This window comes from Hibiscus syriacus, unplaced genomic scaffold, assembly GCF_006381635.1.
Source record: "Hibiscus syriacus cultivar Baekdansim isolate YM2019G1 unplaced genomic scaffold, ASM638163v2 tig00110584_pilon, whole genome shotgun sequence".
Lineage (NCBI taxonomy): Eukaryota > Viridiplantae > Streptophyta > Magnoliopsida > Malvales > Malvaceae > Hibiscus > Hibiscus syriacus.
The window spans coordinates 1,121,780-1,146,177 of record NW_024062792.1 but is presented as its reverse complement, the minus strand read 5'-3'; the positions used below and the strand labels follow the sequence as shown (position 1 = coordinate 1,146,177).

At 34.5% G+C, this 24,398-nt stretch overlaps 2 protein-coding genes and 1 pseudogene across 2 annotated transcripts; all 3 read right to left on the bottom strand.

Annotated features, from left to right (window-relative positions):
• Positions 1-3,249: 3,249 nt before the first annotated feature.
• On the bottom strand, positions 3,250-6,479 carry LOC120133598 (aquaporin SIP1-1-like). The gene is made up of 3 exons (XM_039150156.1): positions 6,050-6,479; positions 4,809-5,081; positions 3,250-3,593 (listed from the first exon to the last, which is right to left on the bottom strand). The coding sequence occupies exons 1-3, from the start codon at positions 6,344-6,346 to the stop codon at positions 3,459-3,461; spliced, it is 705 nt and encodes a 234-aa protein (XP_039006087.1). The 5' UTR covers positions 6,347-6,479; the 3' UTR covers positions 3,250-3,458.
• Positions 6,480-19,380: 12,901 nt separating this feature from the next.
• On the bottom strand, positions 19,381-22,015 carry LOC120133563 (violaxanthin de-epoxidase, chloroplastic-like). The gene is made up of 6 exons (XM_039150128.1): positions 21,769-22,015; positions 21,084-21,393; positions 20,818-20,990; positions 20,604-20,700; positions 20,101-20,492; positions 19,381-19,935 (listed from the first exon to the last, which is right to left on the bottom strand). The coding sequence occupies exons 2-6, from the start codon at positions 21,363-21,365 to the stop codon at positions 19,422-19,424; spliced, it is 1,458 nt and encodes a 485-aa protein (XP_039006059.1). The 5' UTR covers positions 21,366-21,393; positions 21,769-22,015; the 3' UTR covers positions 19,381-19,421.
• A 282-nt stretch (positions 22,016-22,297) lies between these two features.
• LOC120133570 lies at positions 22,298-24,171 on the bottom strand (annotated as a pseudogene).
• Positions 24,172-24,398: the final 227 nt, after the last annotated feature.

Sequence of the window (24,398 nt, the reverse complement as noted above, 5' to 3'; positions counted from 1 at the left end):
TGGTGACATCATTAGTGCACAACCTCAATGTACTCACATACCTTCAGTTCTCAACAGTGTACATGGGCTAATAAAGAGATTTAATAAGTATACTGAATATGATATGTATATGTGATTTGTTATATGGAATATATCACATGATTAATGTAATGGTGTATTGCTTGGTTAATGCATGATATGCTATGTATAAGATTATTAAATTATAAGGATTAATTATAATGAATGTGAAATGTTAAACGTGTTGATAAGGATATATGTGCATGTGGGTATATGTTACAGAAATGATATATGTTTTTATATGATATGATCGTAATAAATGTTCATGCATTTGATATGAATTATAGATGTTAAGTGTATTTCTTTATGAAATGTTTTATGGTTTCCATTATATGTTTATATGCCTTACTAAGTCTATGACTTAGCGTGTGATTGTTTCACACGTAGGTTTCGAGAATAGGAAGATTGACAGGTCAGTTCCTCCTTTCCAAAGATCAGATCAGAAAAGAATTAAATAGTATGTATTTTGTAATAATGATAGTGGTTGGCATGTAATAAAGATTTGAATTCGATATGATTTTATTGGTTTGTAAAATCATATGATTGAGTTTTGTAATGTTTTAAATGTGTATTTGTAAATGGAAATTTTATACGAATGAAAGCTTAGTATTTTATGAGTTTAATACATGTTTGTCGAAGTTACTGTAGCAGTACTGTAGCAGGGTATCGATACCCCTGAAGCAATCTGGAAAAATTTAACATTTGATACTGTTCACGGTACTATTCATGAAATGTATTTTTTTCAAATTGGTTTTAACGAACATAATTCAATAATATATGATCGTATTTTATTAATATAAGTTCAAATGTTTTGTTATTTTATACGAATATTGTTTTAAAAAGTCAATGTTACATCTCGGACTCGTATTCGGGTTAGGTACGGGTTGGGGTGTTACACTCTAAGGCTAGAGGAAATGAGAAATTGATCATTGATTGATTTGAATGCATTTCCAGGAGCTACGAAGTAACACATTCATAACTCCTTCACACCATTTGTGAGTCATTAGAATGCATCTAGCTAGTGAGTATTGAGTTTATAAAGCATGAATGAGCATCCATGGTAGATTGAAGCTTTTTGTGTTTTTAGCATGTTTAAAGACCTATTATGGCTCATTCTTTCATATATAAAACGTTAAGAATGTTTGGGCATCTCAGTAGGGCATTTGAGGTAGATTTGGGAGTCATTTTTGTGCCCAAATATGACACTTCTGGGTGTAGGTATCGGTACTGGAAGAATAATATCGATATCGCTCATCAGATGGCTTAAATAAATGGGTTTTAGGCGAGAAGTATCGGTACTCATCCATTAAGTATCGATACTATGGGCTAAGTATCGATACTCGCGGGAAGAGTATCGATACCGAGTTTACTTCACATATTCCAGTAGCCTATTTAGATATCAGTAGTCATGAAAGCACTGATATTTAGGTTAGATGTAACACCCATCTCCCGTATACCTTTATGTATACGAGATACAGATGTCCCATCACTTTCGAAACAGTTACTAAGTAAAAATCCGTACAAATTTTTTTTTTCTTTTTAAACATAAATGATAATATAAAAATATCATATCATATGAATTATACTTCATTATATCGAATTCAAAACAAAATATTTTCTTTTTTATGAATAGTGAATAGTGAACAGTGTGCAGTGTACCGATACACTGCTACAGTACCGTGAACAGTGCATCGATGCACCCAACATCGAACTTAAAATATGCATCGATGCACTGCTACAGTAATTTCCGAAAAATACATAAAACTTTACCTTTCATCACTGTAAAATTCACTATTTTGTTCCCAACTTAATTTAATAAAATAAATTGAACATTATTATTTACATGCCACTATCTATGTCAAAAATTCCATCATAGGATGTCTTACTGATATTGATATATACTCCTCTTATTTTTAAATCATTTCAATTTAATCTTTAATTAAATTTTTGGGGCATTACATTAGAGTATCGATACTTCCAATAGGGGTATCAATATTTATGTATTTTTTAAAATATTGAAGTAAATTTTGGTATCGATACCCCGGTTAGTATCGATACACTAGCTCAGGAGTACCAGTAGTGGTCCAAGAGTATCAATACTACCATTTCTCCTCAGTTTGTAATAACCGCATAATATCGATACCCAAGGATAAGTATTGATACTTCTCCTCAGTTTATAATAATCGTATAATATCGATACCCAAGGACAAGTATCGATACTTGTGGGTTAGTACCGATACCAAGGGGCTTAGTATCGGTACCATCGTACATTTTTGGACAAGAAATCCAAGGGATTTAGAAGTAATATTGAGACCCAATGACACTAAAACATCATCAAATAAAACTACAAGCGAGAATTCTGTTAATATATAATTACAACTATAAACAATATAAACTAAGATGACATAAAACTAGCATTGGTTGATGCTCGGAAAAGGTCAGGACACCCGAGTTACTTTAGCAGATGACGATCGTTTCAAGGTATAAAATATTTGGATATCCTTAAGCAAGTGCGTGAGGCACTTTGAGACTAAGGCGCGAGGCCCAAGCACTCACGAGGTGTAGGTTAATGTATTGTGTCCGATGCAAAAATTCTAGATCTAACCCTATGTATGCTAGAGGGGTGTACGTCCCAAAATGTGTAAACCTCCGATCATACCATAGTGTAGTGTGCAATATACGAGTATATTCACTTCTTTGTTTGCACTCGTTAGCATAAACATTTAATGAACACTTTTAGTATGTTTAGTTTTTAGTATGGCACTGGGCTAGTGAGCTCAACTTTCGGAATTTGTTTCCATACGAATGTTTTTAGGAGGAGTATTTGAGGACCTTATCGCGCAACAGACGGTCCAGACGGTCCGAACATCAGAATACATCTTGAGTCTTATTCTTTAGAGGGCATGTATTATCCATAGACCTTCTTGTACTTGAGTCATAATTTTATTTTCAAATACTTAACTATATTGTTTTTATATATTTATTTTGGTAGTTCCCCGATATGAATTAAACTATTTATATTTGATTTTACATTTTATCCAATGGTCTTTATATGATATTTTACAAATGTTTTAAAGCAAACTTTTGGGTTAGCTACTCCAGTGGTCTCATTCTCATATCAAGGTCGGTATTGAATCATATCAAGGTCAGTACTGCTCTCGCTTTTGTATCTCTTCTCTAGCTACTCGATCCTTCAATACGAGTATGTATTCAATACAAATGAAAACATGATTATGTACTCGATACAAGCATTCGTATTGTGGGTACAAATAATCAACAGAAATTGAATGCTTATTGCACAAACATTGGACTTATCCCATTGTCTGTCATTAACGGAGGACATGCGAACTTTGTTACATCCCCTTACGCTCTCTTTGGTTTCTTTGCTTTTTGTGCTTTCTTCACCCGTGGTAGTGGAGGGAAGAAAAGTCGGAACGCCCATGCTGCCAGTATAGCTCCGATGAACGGACAGATCCAATAACGTAAAGTTGATCCCATGTGTTGTGCCAGTTGTTTACATATGCCCAACCAAATGCCTGCAACATCGTTCACCATTATTACTAAGCTTTAAATGATGTCCTCGCCGGAAAAAATGGTTAATTCTCAATTAGAAGCAGGAAATGACTGGATATTCGGATACAACTCGAAGAACTGTCCAAATACATGAAAAACTATTTGCTTATACATAACTGGACAGGAACATGCAATTGTATTGAAGATATTGGCATGCATTAATTGTTATGCTTAAAAAGGCATATTGATAATTGCATTTGCGTTTATGTAAAATGAAATATTATGAGCACTTCAAATCACTATACTCGAGAAAATAGCAGAAAATTTAGTCCAAATACGAAACACGACCAGAAATCATCTGTGATTGATCATTAATTACAAAGGAGATTGCATATGGTGCATGAAAAACTAACCAAGACTAGCTTTCGAAGAATGAATCATGAAAACCAAGTTTAGAAGAGGAAACCTCACAAGTAGATCTAGGAAAAGAACGACAAATAACCGCATAGGAGACGGTTACTGCCACGACTAACCGAATATACAAAAAGAACCACAAATTCAAGTATTCAACTAGGGTGAGCCTAAGTACATGGAAACAGAGTGAACTGATCACAGTTTTTATCATAAGGCCGGACTCTAGACAACCATCCTTGACTAACCAGTCAAACAAACACTGTGCAAGAGCACCCTAAACCCAATTGCTATCCCAATATCGGAAGTGCATTATCAAAAATTCAGTGCAGCACTATCAGCACACCAGATAAATAGGAGTCGTGACCACACTCACCAAGAAGAAAGCTACAGCTATGTTATCGGAGACAGTGCAGCTTCGGGGAAACTGCTAAATGAGGAAGCTAAGATAGATACGATGAACTGCATGCGAGTATTGACTAAGGAGCAGATTTTTTCTGAATTCCGACCATGCTTAAATCGAGCATCATACATGACAATCAAATTCAAGCAAATATTAGAAAGCATCACAAGAGGCACGTATTTCAGACTACAATCATATTCCAAGGAATCCAAACCAGTGAAGTAGTAACAAGAAAGCCGAACATAGGAAGTCAAAAAGACTGCATATACTTAAGGAGCTTCAAAAAGGAATAAGCTAGAGTGGCAATTTGCTAGTAATAGAGGAAACAAGGACTCATATCAAAAACTTCGTATTAAGACCACCCTATATCGGTTAGATACAATAAAAGGCAGGACATCATATGGTAAAAGGAACAGCAACTTACATTAGCGGGATTCATGGAATGTCCGGTGTAACCAGTACTAGGCATGATTATCGCCACCGTTGAAATGGCGAGCAACCATGTTTTGAATATTGCACTCTGTGGACCTTTAAGAATGATAAAAAGAACAGCAAAGGTAATTACAAAAGTCAAAACGCCCTCGGCAATGGCTCCGGTATGTGTATCTACTTTCAGAGATGGTCCCACTATCATTTGCTTGAACTGCTCCGGAATCACCTCCATGATCGCAACGGCACCGCCCACGGCACCAACAACCTGCCAGTGAGATATTCCATTTTCAATAATGCACCTTGAAATATCAACTAGTCATTTAATATTATTAGTCAAGAGTGTAAGATGAAGTATTAAAGATGAAAAGCTTTGAAAAAGGAAATAAACATGGGAACATCTCAGATTTACAGCTTAGAAGAGCAATAAAGTTCAAATTCGAAAGGAAAATGAAAAACCTAAACCATGTGATAAAAAAGCACACATATCAAAAAGGACTGACAACGAAGTAAACATTGAAGAATATTTAAAGAAAAGAAGTAACTAAAGCTTAAAAGACAGAGTAAAAGTACGGAAATTCTAAAATACAATTTGTCTATATAAAACTAAAAGCAAGAGAAATAAACTGTAATTGAAAATGTTATAAATTTGTATAAATTTTTCGTTGTAAGTTTTAAATCTCGCAATCTAACTTTTTGATTATAATCGAAAATATTATAAATTTGTATAACTTATTAAATTAAATATAATAACATTTTAAGTTAAAAATCGCCTTAAATTAGGCTACCTCACACCATAACTAACCATAAAAGTAAGCTACTTTCATTCCTTGAACTAGCAATGAACATTGTTAATTTGTTGTAGGATTTAAGGAAGATGATTTTTACAATTAAGATTCCATCACTCAAGTAAAGTACAGTAGTGTCAGGCAAGGCAAACTTTTTTTGTTTTTTTCAAAAGCAGATGCAGAATAAAGCATTTCAAAGGAATTTAATTTTGATAAAATTAAAATACTATCAATGAAACCACAAAAAATGCTATGATTTGATCTAATTGATAATTAAAAAGCAGAATCCAGATCAAATCAAATAGAGTTCCATAAAAAAACCAAAAACCCACACAGAAAACACGAAAAAGATGACATTTTTAGTTAGCTCCAATCAAATCTAATAGAATTCCATAAAAAAAAAACCCACACGGAAAACCCAGAAAAAGATAACAAGTTTATAGTTTACCTGAGCTGGGAACCGAAGGGCCATGGAGATAAGGCTATCATCACCGACTCCGGCAGCATAGAATGCGGCATTTCCGGTGGGATTAAAGCTAGCTCCACCAAGAAACTCACCAATAATCGTGAAGATGAAAACGAAAACGAAAATAATGACAGTGATGATTACAATAGGGGCCCAAGAAATCGTTTCGACGCCGACGGCGGTGGCTATCCAAGAAGTAAATAAACCAAACATTGATGAACAGAAAATCCACATGAAAGTAATCAACATGTCTGCAATTGCAAGCTTTACTGGACCCATTGTTTAAAATTGTTTTTTTTTCTAATAACAAATCAAATGGAAGAATGGGTTTTCAGTAAGATGGAATTTGCTTTGATGAAAAGTGTGGAAGGAGGAAGAAAAGAGCTTCGATGGGTATTTTATTTATTTATTTTTCTTTGCCAAATCAATGTACAGAAGAAGTTTCCAAATCATACGTAGTCTTTAATTATATATATATATTTAATTTCTTCTTTTTATATAGGGTAAACTATTCTAATAGTCCCTTTTATTTTTGATCTAATCGATTTTGATCATCATTTTTTTAATTAAATACGTTTGATCACATATGTTATCTATCGATTTAAGTGCTTCAACCATTAACCTATTAACATAAATATGAGTTGGCAATTAAAAAATTAAAAACCCACGTGTGGATGAGTTGTCAATTAAAATATAAAAAATATAAAAAAACCCACGTGAGTGTTTCTTCTTCTTCTTCTTCTTCCATTAAACCACGCACGGCCATTCCACGACCATTTAGTGAAAGACTTAGATGGGTTTGAAGTTTCTTCTTCTTCTTCAAACACCCATGACCATAAATAGCTTTCGCCTCTTTAGAGATATGAGTTCTGGACTTTTGTTTCCAAGAGCAAGTTATTTGCTTTCATAGGTGTATGCTAAGCTTCACTTATCACTTATCAGTGCATGTTAGGCCAGTGTTTAGAAGAAGATGGCAGCAAGCCTTGGGCTTTACCGGTTCCTCTTCCCACTATAATGGGACCGATGCCAAGGCGCGTAACGCTGGGATTAACGTCCCTAGTTTTTTCAGTGACACCATATGTGCATGTAGAGATGAAAACAATGGTAAACCCAGTTTGTATAAAATCATTATTCTCTTATATAAAAAGATGGTCCCGTCGATGACAGTTTGGATTATGGTACGAACCTGTTAAATAATAATGGTAAACATTCGAGTAAACAATGGTAAATTAAGTAGAAGAAGAAGACCCCGTGAGTGATTATGGTGAATGAAAAGTAAACTCTTTTTGGATAATGGTGAAGAAGAAGAAGAAAAATTAAGGCCCATGAGTGATTATGGTGAAAAGAAGAAGAATGGTAATGAAAAGTAAACTCTTTTTGGATTATGGTGGTGAAGAAGAAGAAGAAGAAGAAGACCCGTGAGTGACTATGGTGAAAATAAGAAGAACAGTAATGAAAAATAAGCTCTTTTTGGATTATGGTGGTGGTGGTGAAGAAGAAGAAGAGTCCACGTTTGAAGGTAAAAGGGTTTTTTATTCTATTAATTTTTTAATTGTTTGTTAATCTGTTAATAGAGGTTAAGATTAAGGATCTCAACCGAATGGACCGATAAAATTAGAGATTAAACGCATTTAATTAAAAAAGTATTGACTAAAATCGATTACACTGAAAACAAAAGGGATATTGGCATAGTTTACCCTTTTATTTATTTAATTCATTTTCTTTAAATAAAGTACAAGAATAATCTTTTAGGATTTGTCTTTTTCCTAATTAAATATTAATTTTCCTAGATCCCTGCCATCGTTTTATTGGAAAGCTTAAAAAGCCAGCTTTTTCCCATACAGAAATAAAAAAAGCTTACTCAATAATTGATTTTTGAATGGGTGAATTCACGAGATAATGTTCTCGAATTTTTTTTTTCACGATATGGTGCACATTCCAGATTAATTCTTGGAATGGGGTGAATTCTACAGTGATCATAGGACGCCATGCAATCCAGGCGATCTTGTAGGACGCCATGCAATCCAGGCGACATACGGGGTGACATACGAGCCATACGAGCCAATGGGGAGAGGTCGCCATGCGAGGTCGCCATGCAGTCCTATACGAGGAATAGAGAGGTCGCCATGCAGCCTAGGCGACCTTGTAGGTCGCCATGTAGTCCCGGCGACCTACAAGGTCGCCATGTAGTCCCGGCGACCTTGTAGGTCGCCATGTAGTCCCGGCGCCATTCCCATCATTCATGCACAGCCACATAGATTCCTTCACGTGCTCCCCGCTGCATGCTGCATGCCTACAGCTCCCAATGAAACCATGTGAACCATTTGAGCCAATGCATGTGAAATAATTGGTACAATAATTGAACCATTGCTGCGTGAAATATCATAGCTGCAATTGTACAATTATTGGTGAAATAATTGAGGCAGCCGGTTGGTGAAATAATTGAGGCAGCCGGTTATAAAAGAAAGAAAAAAAGGGAGAAGAGATTGCAGAAGAAAGTTAGAAGAGATTGCAGCCGAGAAAGAAAGAAAGTGAGAAAGGAAAGAAAGAAAGGGAGAAAGGAAAGTAAGAAGAAGAAAGGGAGATAAGGTAAATTTTTTTATATTTAAATTAGTTTATTATTATAAATGTTTAATTTATTAGTTTAGGGTTTAGGGTAAAACAAAAAGCAGCTAATTAGTTTGTTAGTTTAGGGTTATATGATTGTTAGTTTAAGTTATAGTATACATAAATTAAAAATTATTTAATTAATTAGTATATGTTTGATAGTTATATAGTTAAAAAATAATTAATTAGTTTGTTTTGTTAATAGTTAGTTATATAAAAAATTATTTAATTAGTTTGTGTTAGTTAAATAGTTAAGTTATATTTGTTTGTTGAATTTATATTATATAAAAAATTAGTTAGTAAGTTTATTAGTAATATATTATAATGAAAAAATAGTTTATTAGTTAGTTTTAGTTATATAGAAGAATATTTTATTAGTTGTTTAAGAGTTTAGCGTTTACGTTTAACTTATATTTTAAAAAGTTTAGTTTGTTAGTTTATTAGTTTATTATATTATAAGTTATTATATTAAAGTTTAGTGTTGTAAATTAGTTAGTTAGTTTATATTAGATTATATTAAATGATTTTTTAAATATTGTTGTTTAATTTTTTTTACAGATTCATTCCAATGGCTGACCAAATTCCACTGTTGAGGCTTGACAATGAACATATTTCAAGTCATTTGGGAATAATGGTGAATAAAATATTTGTTTAATGAATTATAATTAATAAATATTTGAATATTATTTTATGATTGTGATAATTTTTTTGAAATATTTAATTGTAGGAGGACGAGCAGCGAGTCCTTCGTCTTCGACTACATAAAGTGCCCAAACCACACCCACTAATAGAAGAAAATTTGCAAGAGGCTGGATTTTGGTATATCACATTTGTGCGAGATTACAAGTTGGTCCCAGGTTTGATCAGTGCGTTGATTGAACGTTGGAGACCAGAAACGCACACGTTTCATTTGCCGTGTGGCGAATGCACGATAACTTTGGAGGATGTGGCAATGCAACTCGGGGTCCAAACTAATGGGATGCCGGTGGTAATGTCACATGAGTTTAATAAGGTGGAACAACTTTGCAACTTGTTTCTTGGGAAAGCGCCCGTACCACCAGAGTGTAAAGGGTGGCGGGTGAGGTTGTCATGGTTGAAGAATGAATTTCAACTTCAATCAAATAGTACGGAGCACGAAATTATATATGCAACACGAGCATATATATTACAATTGATTGGGGGAATTTTGATGCTTGATAAATCCGGTAGTTATGTTCACACTCAATATCTTCTTTTTTTAACAAATTTTGAGAATTGTAGGCAATATAGCTGGGGTTCGGCGATATTGGCGTTCTTGTATCGTGAGATGTGCAAGGCGTCATTAGTCGTGAATGATAATAATACAGTAGAAATCGGTGGATGTCTGTTGCTGCTACAATCATGGGCTTGGCATAGACTTCCGTTTTTGACACCGATTAGTCGGACTGCGGTTGACTTTCCACTTGCCGGAAGGTAATATGAATCCTCTATTTTAATATAAAATATTAATTAAAAAAATATTTATTTTGATTAAAATTATTGAACAAAATGTCTCTATTTTTGTTTTGATTGATATACAGATGGAGGCATAAAATTGAAGGCACAGGGTTGGTGCACAACAACATTAAAGAGTTCAGGTTGAAGATCGACATTAAGGCCAAAAAGGAGGTATGCATAATTTGTATTTTTTAATTATTATTTAAATTAACTATATTATCTGATTTAAATAAATTTTATTGTTTTTGTAATTTTACAGTTTAATTGGAGACCATACATGAATGAAGAATTATTTGCGTTGATACCGCACGATATTTTAGATGGGTTTCAATATTGGTGTGCTGTTACACCATTGATCAATTTTGCTTTTGTTGAGATCCAATTTGGGGATAGAGTGCTGAGGCAATTCCACTTCCACCAACCTATTCCGCGGAGTCCATGGGATCATGACCTCCTCCAAAACTTAGATGGTCGTCGTCCAGTGAATTGGGTTGAGACGCATGACGACCTGCACAGATTTGATGGTCGTCGTAAAGAAAGCGTTAATTGGGTTGAGAAACATGCAACCTACATTAATGCTTGGAACAATAGGGCTTCATTCATGCCAACTCTTGACGCCATTCAAGACGACGACTTTAATTTTGAGACTTCGGCTTACCTTGCTTATTTTTTGGATAATGGAAAGCCGTTCCTCACAACAATAGTAGAGAGGCGACAATTTTTGAGGTTTAAAAAAAGATTTGGTAAAGCTGAATACTCTCTACCGAGTAGGAGTGGGAGTTCATCTCTACAAACTGAAGCGGAAATGACCGATGTGGATAATAGCGCACCACAATCGTTGCATCACGCAGTTGATGATTCTACTGGCCCGGCATACATACCAGAGTTTGTGCAGCCTGAGGCACCCATCTATTCTCCTACGTTTTCGTCGACGTATGACTTTGAACACATGACAGTTCAAATACCCCCAATGAATGAGGGGGATGGGTACAATACTCCTGAGCCACAACGGCCACAACGTATCAGACGTCCGCCCCGACATTATCATTCAACAACACCCCGACATCGACAACAATTGTAAACTCGTTTGCTATTTATTACAAATTATTTATTGAAATTAGACTACTTTTTTTAACCTTAACAATGATTTTTAGTATCAAATCATTACTAGTATCAAATAATTCAATATTTAGTAAATCAACTATTTTAAATCATTAGTATCAAATAATTAAATATTAACAATTAATCCTTATTAATAATAATTAGTAAATCATTAGTATCAAATCATTAAATATTTAAAAATCATTAATAAATTCGACTATGTATAAATTTAAACTCAGTAATCCACACTTGTACACTCATTTGTTAGTATTCTATAATTATTAGTAATAATTATTAAATCATTAGTATTAAATCATTATTATAAATAATTACTAAATAATAACTAATTATTATAAAATCATTATTATAATGATTATTATCAAATCATTACTAAATCATCAAATCATTAAATATTTAAATCATTATTAAATCATTTTTATAATGATTATTACTAAATCATTATTATAATGATTATTATCAAATCATTACTATAATGATTATTATCAAATCATTACTAAATCATCAAATCATTAAATATTTAAATCATTATTAAATCATTTTTATAATGATTATTACTAAATCATTATTATAATGATTATTATCAAATCATTACTATAATGATTATTATCAAATCATTACTAAATCATCAAATCATTAAATATTTAAATCATTATTAAATCATTTTTATAATGATTATTACTAAATCATTATTATAATGATTATTATCAAATCATTACTATAATGATTATTATCAAATCATTACTAAATCATCAAATCATTAAATATTTAAATCATTATTAAATCATTTTTATAATGATTAATAAATACATAGAAATACATATATGATTACTAATGATGAGGCCTATATCTTGGTAAATTAGGACAATTGTTTTTTGAATGGCCTTCACCCCTACATAATCCGCATCTCTTTGCTTGACCTCTCTCTTTAGCATGAAAATCCATACTGGTATGAATTCGAGTGGACTCAGGTCGACCCTTTGGACTTCTGCGAAGCATTGGATTTGGTAGCCATTCATCATGATCCTTTTTGGGCCAATATGATTCATTCGGGATCTGTCTGAACACATAGCTGTAGACATTTAATATCCTACGTAGGTGGAAGCATTCATCAACATAAGTGTATGCGCTTACACCAGCATACATACATGCAGCGACTGCATGAGCACATGGATATTTCCATGCCTGAAAACGACCACAATCACACCATTTGTGTCGTAAATCAACTCTAAATGTTTGGTCTTCTCCTCCGACGTTACGACGTATGCACGACACGACAAAAGTATGACCAACTCGGTCGAAATTATGAACAACCATTGATGTTGCCAATCGCTCATTTGCTTCCATTGATTCCACCACTGTAGGAGCCCAAGTTTTACCTCTATTTATGAGACTCTCAATTTCCTTGCCTTTGTCCGACCAAACTTTACCCAGTCTAAAGTACGTCTCTTTCACCACACTCGCTATTGGGAGATGGCGTGTACCTTTTAGTACCGAATTAATGGCCTCAACAAGGTTTGTGGTCATATGTCCGTATCTCCGACCTTCATCGTATGCTTGCGACCATTTTTCCCGCGGTATTTTTGAAGCCCACTTCCAAACACGTTGATCATCGTAAAATACCTTCAAATTCTCCAATCTCTTGTCAAAATTTGGTCGACGTAGTTCGTATCCTGTTCCATAATATATTGTGTTAAACCGCACTTAAAAACCACGTAAAAAATACACAAATATTGAAAATAAAACTTACCCATGCTGACTATCTCGCTACGAATATGTGCGTTATGAAACTGGTCGATACTATTCTTGCCAATATGACGGATACAAAATGTCGGATATGCATACGGAGGTATCCAACGACTTCCTGGTCGTTCAATTGCCGCCAAAATACCCGTTCCTCTATCGGATATCAAGCAAACTCCATCTTCACGAACGACATATTGACGTAGATTGGTCAGAAAGAAATCCCAAGCCTCTGTTGTCTCTCCCTCAACAATGGCGAATGCAATTGGGAAGATATTTCGCTCACCATCTTGAGCAACTGCCATCAAAAGTACATGCCTATATTGACCATACAACCACGTACCATCTACTTGGATCATACGTTTGCAAAATGGAAATCCTTCAATACATGCCTTGAATGCCCAAAATAGTCTATGAAATATTTTCTTCCCTGGCAGAAGTTGACCTTCTTCGTCATATACGGGCATGGTTTGAGACTTCACTATAGTTCCTGGGATAAATCGCTTCATTGCTTGTGGCAAATGTGGTAGCTCATTGTACGATGTATCCCAATCTCCATACGTCAACTTCATTGCCTTCATTTTCGCATTCCACACCTTGCCATATTTTACTTGATATCCAAATTGGCTTCGAATAGATGCAGCTAACACTGAACAAGATATCCTTGGATCCTTTTCAACCATCGCCTTCACATATTCACATATTACATCGGAGTCCAATAGTCGGTGGTCTTGTTCGATGGAGTTTCGCAAACATGTGTGCGAACCATTGTACCTCGTGATGACCCAAACATCGTGCCTTTGATTTTTCGACACTCTGATCTTCCACTTGTACTCTGGGCCATATTTTACACACTTTGCGTATAAGGTTTTCTGGTTGGACTCTGCAACATGGACATCAACATGGCATTTGATGCAGTACTCTTTAATCGCCAGCGTAGCTTCATTTTTTCCTCTGAATTGCACCCCAACTGAAAATTCACCAGAATTATCGAATGATTCAGTCATTTGGTACGGAGGTAAATGTGGCATGTCTGGGAATTCAGGTGCCCTCATTGCATCATAGTCTATCTCGTACATGTGAGGAGTAGCTTCATACGATGCCGGAACTTCATCAATTGCACCTCCACCAAAAATATTTTCGTCGTCGCCCAAAACGGGTTCTTCGGTTTCTTCATCTTCGCTTGAATCATCGTGAATTTCTCCCCATCGATTTTCAGCGTCAATATTAACAACCAATTTCGATATGTTTCTCGTCTCATACTCTGCTGTTGCAGATGTCCCCCCGACTTCATTTACACTTTCCAATAGTGCCATAAAACTGTTCGGGAACCTGTACGTCGGCTCCTCAAACTGACTATATAAAGCCATTTCAGATGGATTTTGAGCCACACCTCTTGATGACCCAGGAACATCACATATGTTACGTACATCAACAAATAACTCAATAACTGCTATATTGGTTGACTCATGTAATCCAACCATGGTTCCAATATCATCATCTTCTTCAAGTGGAACTGCAGCATATCTGACTGGGTTGGGGCATATCATAAACCTATACCTCAAACCATCAACTGCAGCTCGAATTTTTCTTTCTATCTTATGCTTCATTTCTATAAATGTGATGTCTTTTTTGAACATCATATTTATTGGTTTTTCAGACTGAAAAGCTACTCCGACCTCATTTTCCATAATCTGTCCATTATAATGGACAATCGTGAAAAAGTTGTTGCTCATTTTCTCTACAAATAAAAAATAAATTAATTTAGATTAAATATTAGATAAGATAATTTCATAAAACATTAAATCATTAAATATAATATAATATACTATTATATTATATTAATGATCAAATAAAATTTGTTATTTAACTTGATTAATTGATTAATTACTAATATTATTAATAATGATTTAATTATTATTATTAATCTAATGATTTGATATTTAATGATTTAATAATAATATGATTTAGTCATGATTACTAATAATTATTTATTATAAATATTTAATGATTTAGATTTGATACTAATTATTTAGTTATTATTACTAATAATCATGATTAGTTTGATAATTTTTTTATTTTTTAAAAATATCAAACAAATTTGTTAGGCAAAATATCGTAATAATGCGTTGGCCGGATTATTTCATTCAATTAATTTTTACTCCTTACTAATTTACACATACAATATAAATAAAACAACACTAAATATTTTTAAACACAATATTTTTTTAAACAAAAATTATCTCGCACAAATTAGTTTATATAATCTAATATAAACTTACTATCTAACTAATTTACACATACACAACAACAAAAAATAGACAACAAAAAATAATAAATTACTCACGTATTTATGCCTTCCTCCTTTCCTTTCTTTTCCTTCTTTGTTTCTTTATTCGAATCAATTTCAACATGGGCAAATGTTGTGGAATAATGCCCTGTATGTGTAAACCGTTTAATTTATTTAAACAACAATAGCTCCCACAAATTAATTTTAAATAATCTAATATATTATAAATATAACTTAAACTAATAAACTATTTCTTTATTATAATATAACTTAGTTAAAATAACACACTAATTAAGCACTAATTAATTTTTTTATAATATAACTTCAACTTCAATGAACAATCTAATATATGTTTAAAGACACTGACAAATTAATTAATATTTTTTTATATTTAATAACTTAAACTAATTAACTAATTAACTAATTTTTTTTATATAATATAATATATAACTTAAACTAACCAACTAATAATTTATACTAACAAACTAATTAACTAGATTTTAGTTTTACCCTAAACCCTAAACTAACAAACTAATAATTTCATATAATAAACTAAATTAAACAATAAAAAAATTACCTCACAAACTATGTTTGATCCTTTATCTTATTTTCTTCTTCTTCATTTTCCTTCTCTCGGCAAAGTTTATATGTGCTTATGCTTATACTCCTGGTTGTTCTTCTGCTTCTATCCTAAACCCCATATCATTTATATAAAGCAAAAAATCGTTGTACAGAGTCATTAAAATTTGACTATTGAATAAAATATTATTAGGATTGAATCGTATAACTATTGAGCATTGAAAGTCTTCAATTGAACAGCAATATTTGCTGTATTTAACAGCTAAATTAACGCTGCAATCATACAGCTATGGATGCAACGCATGCAGCTACGGATGCAGGAATCTCCCAGCTAGCTATGGATGCAACGCATGCATGAGTGATACAGTTAAAGCTTGGTCGTTGCATGCATGAGTGATACAGTTAAAGCTTGGTCGCGATGCAGGAATCTCCCAGCTATGGAGACTCCATGGCGACCTACCACCTACCCTACCACCTACCATGTCGTCGGGACTCCATGGCGGCCTACCATGTCGTCGGGACTCCATGGCGACCTACCATGTCGCCGGCAACCTAGAACCGATCCTTGGTCGCCCCGAGTGCCCCATGCATGAACCGATCCTTGGTCATCCTTGGTGCATGGCCCATGCAGAGGTTTGCCGAGATCAGACCACGTGAACAAAGTGCAGCGCGACCTATCCCATGCCTCGTGCATGGCCCATGCATAGCACCAAAGCAGCATCAGCGAGCAACAGCGGGCACCAAAGCAGCATCAGCGAGCAACAACGGGCAAAGAACCAGGGCAAATAATGATGGACGCCGGGCGTGCATGGAGACCTTATAGGACGCCGGGCGTGCATGGCGACCTATAAGGACGCCGGGCGTGCATGGCGACCTATAAGGACGTCGGGCGTGCATGGCGACCTATGTTGCCACTGTAGAATTTACCCCATTCGAGCAATTAATCTGGCCAGTGCATCATCTCGTAAAATATTTTTTTTGAATGCATTATGTCGTGAGTTTTACCATTTTTGAATTATCATTTATTCAAAATAAGGGTAAATTACACTGATTCCTACTGAATTATACTCTATCTCCTATTTTTCTCACCCAACTTTTAATTTGATTACTTTGCTCACTGAACTTTACAATCGATTCATTTTACTCACTCGACCATTTTCTCTCTAACATTTGATGATATGACATTTATTATTCTTATTTAATATAAAATAATTAAAAAATACAAGCAGAAGGTGGTGAGATGTCACCGTCGACCATTGTCGATCGTTGTAGATGGTGGTTGTTCGGTCTTAAAATGGGATGTGTCGCTTCGTCTCGACACCTTGAGTCCGAATTCGATCTCCATTTTTTCGGAACTTATTCCAAAGTCCAAAAATTGAGATTGAAGGTGAGGAAACCAAAACGTTTCAGTCTAAATTATTAGATTTAAGGGACATTTTCCGGTGAAACAATCACCAAATTTGGACTCAAGGGTTGAGATGAACCAACCCATCCCATTTTAGGACCTAACGACCATCATCTATGGCGGTCGATGATGGCCGGAATGAAAATAACGTGGTGGCCGACAGAGAGAAAATGAAGAAGATAAAGAAAAAGAGTGAATTACACCACGAGTCACTGAACTTTATTATCTCTTCTATTTTACTCACCGAAAGGACGTCATTTTGGAGTATATGAGTTTTTCAAAATGATGTCATTTTGATGCATGTGTCACGTTATAATATCGTTAAATAGTTAACGACAGAGTGAGCAAAATGATTCAATCTGTAAAGTTCAATGAGCAAATTGATCAAATTGAAAGTTGGGTGAGAAAAATAGGAGAGAGAGTAAAGTTTTGTGGGGAACGGTGTAGTTTACCCTCAAAATAATTATACATATAAAATATTAATATTGTATAATTTTTTGAGAACATGGTTATGGCCTAGTGGTTAACAGGCTTAGGGCATCTCCAATGTTGCGCCAGAAATGAAGAATTTCTCCACTGTGGATAAATTAAAGCCTCCAGCCAATCTCCACAATCATCTCTAGTGTGGAGAATCGCTACAGTCCGCGCTACATCTGGCGCGATACTGTAGCAAACGCTACATTTTTTTTGATTTTTTTAAATTAAATTAGATTAAATTATAATATAGATAAAAATACATTAAAATTAAATATATAAACATACTATTTTTTTGTAATTTTTCTGATTTTTCTATTTTTTTTAAATTCAAATAGATTAATTTGCAAGATAGATAAAAATATATTAAAAATAAATAAATAAATTTACTATTTTTTTGTAATTTTTCTGATTTTTTTATATTTTATCTGATTTTTTTAAATTCAAATGGATATTTATTAGAAATATATATGTTTTATTTTATATTTGCAAAATCAATATTATAATAGTTAAATATTGTGAATAAAGTAGAGTTAGTGGTAATGTAGAGATAGCGTTGGAGATGAATTACTGTTTCATCTCTAGAGTAGAGATAGAGATGCACTAGAGTAGAGATAAGCATTGGAGATGGCCTTAGGTCATTGGCCCCTCATGATGTGAATATAAACGGTAATCTTTATAGTGCATTTTTGATTAATTAATATTTGGGGTAAATTACGTGTTTAGTATCTCAATTATCAATTTTGATCCATTTTAGTATTTAAACTTTTAATTTTTTGAAAATCATACCCAAAATTTAGTTTTTGTTTCGTTTTAATATTTTGTTCAAAATTTAACGTTAAATTTTGATTTTTTTTTTGAAAGTTTAGGTACTAAAACGAACTAAAACCGATATTTTATGTACAAATGTGTTACATTTTTAACGGTAGGCTACTAAATTAAAATAAAAACTGAACTTTATGTATGATTTTTAAAAAATTGAAAGTTTAAATACCAAGATGAACTAAAATGTAATTTAGGTACTAAATATATAATTTACTCTTAATTTATTAATATTCTAGAATGATTAAGTCACAGCCTCTCAAACTTAAATTTAATATCTTATTATCTTATTTATTTTTGGTTTAGTTTTCACTTTATCTTTTGTATAATTTTTAGTTTAATAGTTGTTATTATAAATATTGATGAGATCGAATGAACTACGACCATAGGCAATTAATTTTTTTTGGTTTAAACGAAATGTCACAGTTCATAAGAAACCGATCGTTAGACGATGTTAATATTCTCTGTCTTCATGAGAAGGTAGAAAATTAGATGAGGGTAAATTGATTTCATTTAGATCATATCTCTTCTCTTGATCTCGATCGAAATGAGTCTTAGAGTTGATGTTAGGTGTAACTTATTATGATTATTTGTAGATTGATATGCTAGATAGATATGATAAACTAACCATCGATTTGGCTCTAGTAGATCATATAAATCTATAAGAGATTTCATCAAAAAGCTGATTCAATATTTTGGCAAACCGATCTCATCCTATTTCGTGGAACTGATTGAGCATCCATGTGAATCATAGAGAATTAGAGATAGATATATGATGTACAGTTCCTAACCAAAAAAATGTTTCCAACTGAACTGTGTTGAATTACTTGCGAAACAATCTATCGCAGCTTCCGAATCGGCAGTGTGTTTCCGAAGAGTTTCTCAACTTCACTCGCTTCCATTTTCAGCTCATTCAACAGCTCCATCTCTTCTTTACTTAGCCCTTTCAAGAAGTTTTCTTCATCTTGTTGCAGTTCTTTGAAACCTTCAAACAACCTCTGAAACAATGTCTGTTCGGTCTTCCCAACCTTCTCGACCTCCTTCTCCACCTCCCCTTCTATCTCTTCGACTTCTCTGATCAGTGTCTGCTCTCCTTCCTCTACTTTCTTTTCCAGTCTTTCTACCAGAGGAGGCTCCGGGCCACAAGTGTTATCGGTTTTGATAAAGTTGATTAAGTTTCTACCAACTTTTTGAGCTGCCCTTTCGAGTTCGGGAACAATGGTTTCTGGCAATACCGCACTTCTCGTGTAGATAACAGCACCACCATATCCATCCCATGCATCGTTTCTACCCCGGTAGTATACGAATACATAATCATCTGGTTTGTTTTCTATTTTGGACGATAAAATATACCTGCATACCATATTAACCAATGAGTCCAATAGCAAGAATGTCACGCAAAAGGCACAACCATCGTCAGCAGTTTCAAAACTCAAACACTGTCTTCTGATAGCATCAGATTATAAATTTTAAGCACACATACGTAAAAGATATATACGAGAACGGATCGGAAGTTACCAGTCATCTTGATAGTGAAGGTACTCGTTGTCATGATTGTAAAGAATCCCAGGGTAGTTCGGATCTTGCACGAATCTTTGTGTGGCTGACCGAGTGAAAAAACCACCATCCGGTGTCCGTATTCTCCAAGTCAAATTCCCTACAAGTTTGCCACCTTCTGTATGGAATTCATGTAGTTGGCAATCAAAAGTGTCAAAGGTAAGATTTAAACCACTAGTGATGAACCATTTCCCAGTAAAATCTGCAATGTTGAAGTTTTCAACAAGAACAACAGGATCGGGGGCAGGGAATTCGCCTAGATCGGATTTCTGAGGCACACATTTCTTGCGTGAGACGGCACACTCGTTAAATTCGTCGACAACGCTGTTTGCAAAGAGGTCTCCACATTTAATCTGCAGAAGTGCTGACATAAACAAGTCTATAAAGCATAATATGCATCCCTTAGGGCATAAACTGCCTCGTCATTAGACATAAACCATTTGCAAGAAGCATACAAAACTAACCTGGCACTCGGTTTCATCTGGCCTATTGTTGCAGGTCTGGAGGCAAGCAACATTTGCAGCACATGAAGGGTCGGCGATGCACTTAGCAAGTTCTACCCTGACAAGAATAATATTGCGCATCGAGTTAGATGACGGTCAAACCTTTATCTTTATAGTGTATAGACTCAGAATGCATCGAGTTAGATGACGGCTTTCACTTAATTTGATTGAATACCTGCACTCCTTCAACAAGCAAGTGCATGTTTTTAGAGCATCGACAGCACCGGCAGATGGAATCACCAAATATGCGCATGCAAGCAATCCAACCATTTTCACAATCTGTATTTGGCTCCATTCTACTGAGAAATTCGATATGATAGGCATCGAAAATGAAAATACCTCGTCTGCCTTAAAGAAGAAGATATTCAATACAAAAAAATGAACATTAACATACAAAATTGTCAATTAGAAAGAAATTCAGCATCTAGGGGCCAATACTACCTTAGGTGTTCTTCCATTGCTGCTACTTGATGATAAGTCCCTCTCTTTTCTTCTTGAAAGCTGATTCGAACATCTCGATTTTGATGCAGAATAATCCTTATTCGGCTTAATTAACTGAGAATACCTTGAGTTTCTGCAACTAGATTGAATTTTCGGTAGCACTACGCCGTGAACTATTAGTCTCCCACGAAACCTTTCGTTACGAGTAAATCCCGATGTTCTACATGGAAACTTAACACTTTGACCGTGGGAGAAGCATATAAAACGAGTAGCTTCTGCCATATTTCAGGACCTCAACTTAACATACAACCTGATCACGCAAAATAAATCAATAAGCTACATTTCTGATAATTTTTGCAATTATTACAGGAGGAATTCAAATGAATAAAGTCAGACTCTTAGAGAACAAATGTTAGAATCCAACAAAAACATGAGGATTAAACTACTTTGTTTTGAGCAAGTACAAAAAGCAATCATCTACTAGTAGATGAAACTAAGCAGCAAATACCCAAGTTTCCTAATCCAGAGAACACAACATATTGCATCTTTCAATCCAAAAAAACTAACAACGTTCACTTACAAGGATTCCTTTTACTGTTGATTAGAAGCTATAAAGACAACAGAAGGAGAAACAAATTAGAGAAAAGGTGACTTCTTTTAAATAGAAAAGGAGAAAAGAACTGACCTTTAACTAAATGGAGAGAAGGTTAAAAATAGTGGGTTCTTCTGCTTGTTTAAATGTCAGGAATGGTTTATAAAGTAGAGGGTTGCGGGAAGACGAAGGCAATGGATATTAGATGCTAAGAATTGGGAGAAAAGGAGGGCAAGAAGGCAGCAACAACGTGTGACAAATAGCTAGTTCGTGGACAAGTGAAATTAGGATAAGACAATGTGTGGAAACTAGACCTTTTACGTATCCAATCTCTTCTTGCTTTCTTCAACTGGGAATCCCAGGTCGTGTATTTAAACAAGAATAATTTAATATTGCTTTAATTTATCACGTTTATTCCTATTAGAGGTATGTATTAGATCTAGTTAACTCAAAACTTTTTTAATTAATTGAGTTAACGAATCCTAGTTTATAACTCAAATTATATTTAACTTTTTTTTTTCAAATCAACTTGACTAGTTTGATTTTTTATTTAAATTTAATTGCAAATATTAATTATTATTATTGTATAACTTAATTCTCGTTATCAAACATTTATCCGAGTTCAAATTAACACAAGAGAAGTTAAATCTGTCAAAAACATGATCAAATTTGCCTAGTTTTCCATCTCTAAAACAAAAATGGAACTAGCAAGTGCAACAAGCTCATGATTTGCAGCATATACAAATTCCATGACAAGGCTGAGGTTTAAGGATTTGGGATGGTTGGTTTCCATTGTGTAGTACTACAGTCTAACATCACCCGTCAATGCCGTTATCGTCGTTGTTCTCCGAGTTCAATTCTCCTTGATTTATGATGTTCATTATGGCCTTTGTAGCTTGGCCAACAGCGTGAGAAATTTTCGGGCAGCCTCAGCAACAACAGGCTGTAAAGAGATGACAGACAAACTAGCTCGTTCTTGAATAATCGCTGGACAAAGATGTTGTAAAAGAGTTCTAATAAGTAAAGATGCCATGAAAGAGTTCTAATAAGTAAAGATAGTCGTAAAAGAGTTCTTGAATCAAGCCTTCAATCTCGGGGTAGCAGGGTGGAGGGCGAAGGGCGGCTCAAGAGCAACTTTTGAACTTACACATTGTCTGCTGGTGAGCAAGTGAACCCATGCTGAATTCCAGCTTTAGCAGCCTGCACGATTTTAGCCGATTTGTTGACATCATCTGCAATCTCTTGGCTATGTGGCAAAGTAGCGAATTGAAGCATTATACACAAAACCGAGAAAGCTATGTGAACATGAAAAAGAAATGAGAACCTTCTTCCTAGATGGGCTAAAGCTTCCCGACGATATTCAGAAGGTCACAGTCAATTTTAAAAAATGTCTCAGTTCCAAGAAAATCAGAATTCGATTGTCACCTTAAATCACTTAGTTCGAGTGTAAGGTCACTGATCTCCATGCCTGAAAGCCTGATCGCAGCCATGGTGCCGGGAAGCTCCTCTCGTGCTGTGTCTGCTAGCTTGGAAAGAGAAACCGCAGCTCTTCCCAGTGCCTGCAAAACCAGCAAAACAAAAAGAAATAAACATATAAATTGCAGACTACACCTAATCACATCGCAATCGGTTGAAGAAGCTTGAATTGTCCTGTGATTCTTGACTGCTCGAATCACGAGGGACGGATACAATGTGCGAAAACTTACAACGAGAGTTGGAACAGCTGCAATAACCATACTTGTAAACGATGCCTGCATGCACACAAATGATTGCTAAACATAAAATCTCAACATCAAACATATTGCTTGCATAGGTTCAAGACAATATAATGAACATTTCAAAATGGAAGATTTCAACACCAAACACTTCAATTCTTACTGATATGCATCAACAAAATCTATTTAATTCACAATCATTAGCCCTGGGAAAATGCACCTGATGAAAACTATCCAACAACTTAGAAAAGCCACCAAAATATGCTAAGCAAGCTTGAAACACCGCTACAAGAAGATGCTAAACTTGTTCTAAACCCATAGCCACAATCAATCATATAAATCAAGCATAAGCAATTCCACAGAAAACTCTTAACCACTATAAATAACAGAAAATCGATGCAATAAAAAACTCCAAAAAGGGAAATCCAAAAAGAACTACCCAAAGCACACAATAACCTCAAAAACCATACCGTGCAAGCAATAAAGGCGAACAGATGGAAGGCCTGATCACTCAAGTTCGTCTTTTGAGTTGAAATGAAAGTTGGGAGAATTGGGTTCCCAACTCCCACATTGTAATTTTCCTTGGATTCTTCTCCAAGATTGATTTTTGATGTCTGGGGGAATCCATTGGCCTTGAAACTTGTAATCTTCAAAGTTGAATTGGTAGAACGACTGAACGAGCAAAGTGGGATGAAACAAGGAAAAGGCTTTACAGAAACGGGTGATTTCAACAAGAAAAATAGGTTTTTTGACTTTGAAGGGAAAGAAATGAAGGGAGCTAAACAAATGAAAGCTTTTGGAAGTGAAAACTTCGAGGAAACGAATAGTGTCTTTCTATAAAAAACAACGGTCCAGATGGTGGCCAAGTTCGGACTTCTAAACTGAACTGGTTCGAGTACTATTCCATTTGAAGTTCGGATTTGACAAATTAGTCCAAACCCAATGGGCTGGAGAGTTGAATTATCAAAGCAAAGTTAAGAAATTTTAAATTGATATTTAATGTTTTGA

Excerpts from the sequence above, each read along its gene's own strand:
- LOC120133598 (XM_039150156.1), bottom strand. The coding sequence starts at position 6,346 with ATGGGTCCAGTAAAGCTTGCAATTGCAGACATGTTGATTACTTTCATG. Across the intron at positions 5,082-6,049 it reads CCCTTCGGTTCCCAGCTCAG|GTTGTTGGTGCCGTGGGCGG; the intron begins GTAAACTATAAA and ends TCTCACTGGCAG. Across the intron at positions 3,594-4,808 it reads ATTCCATGAATCCCGCTAAT|GCATTTGGTTGGGCATATGT; the intron begins GTAAGTTGCTGT and ends ACGATGTTGCAG.
- LOC120133563 (XM_039150128.1), bottom strand. The coding sequence starts at position 21,365 with ATGGCAGAAGCTACTCGTTTTATATGCTTCTCCCACGGTCAAAGTGTT. Across the intron at positions 20,991-21,083 it reads GCAATGGAAGAACACCTAAG|GCAGACGAGGTATTTTCATT; the intron begins GTAGTATTGGCC and ends TTCTTCTTTAAG. Across the intron at positions 20,493-20,603 it reads CAGATGAAACCGAGTGCCAG|ATTAAATGTGGAGACCTCTT; the intron begins GTTAGTTTTGTA and ends GCACTTCTGCAG.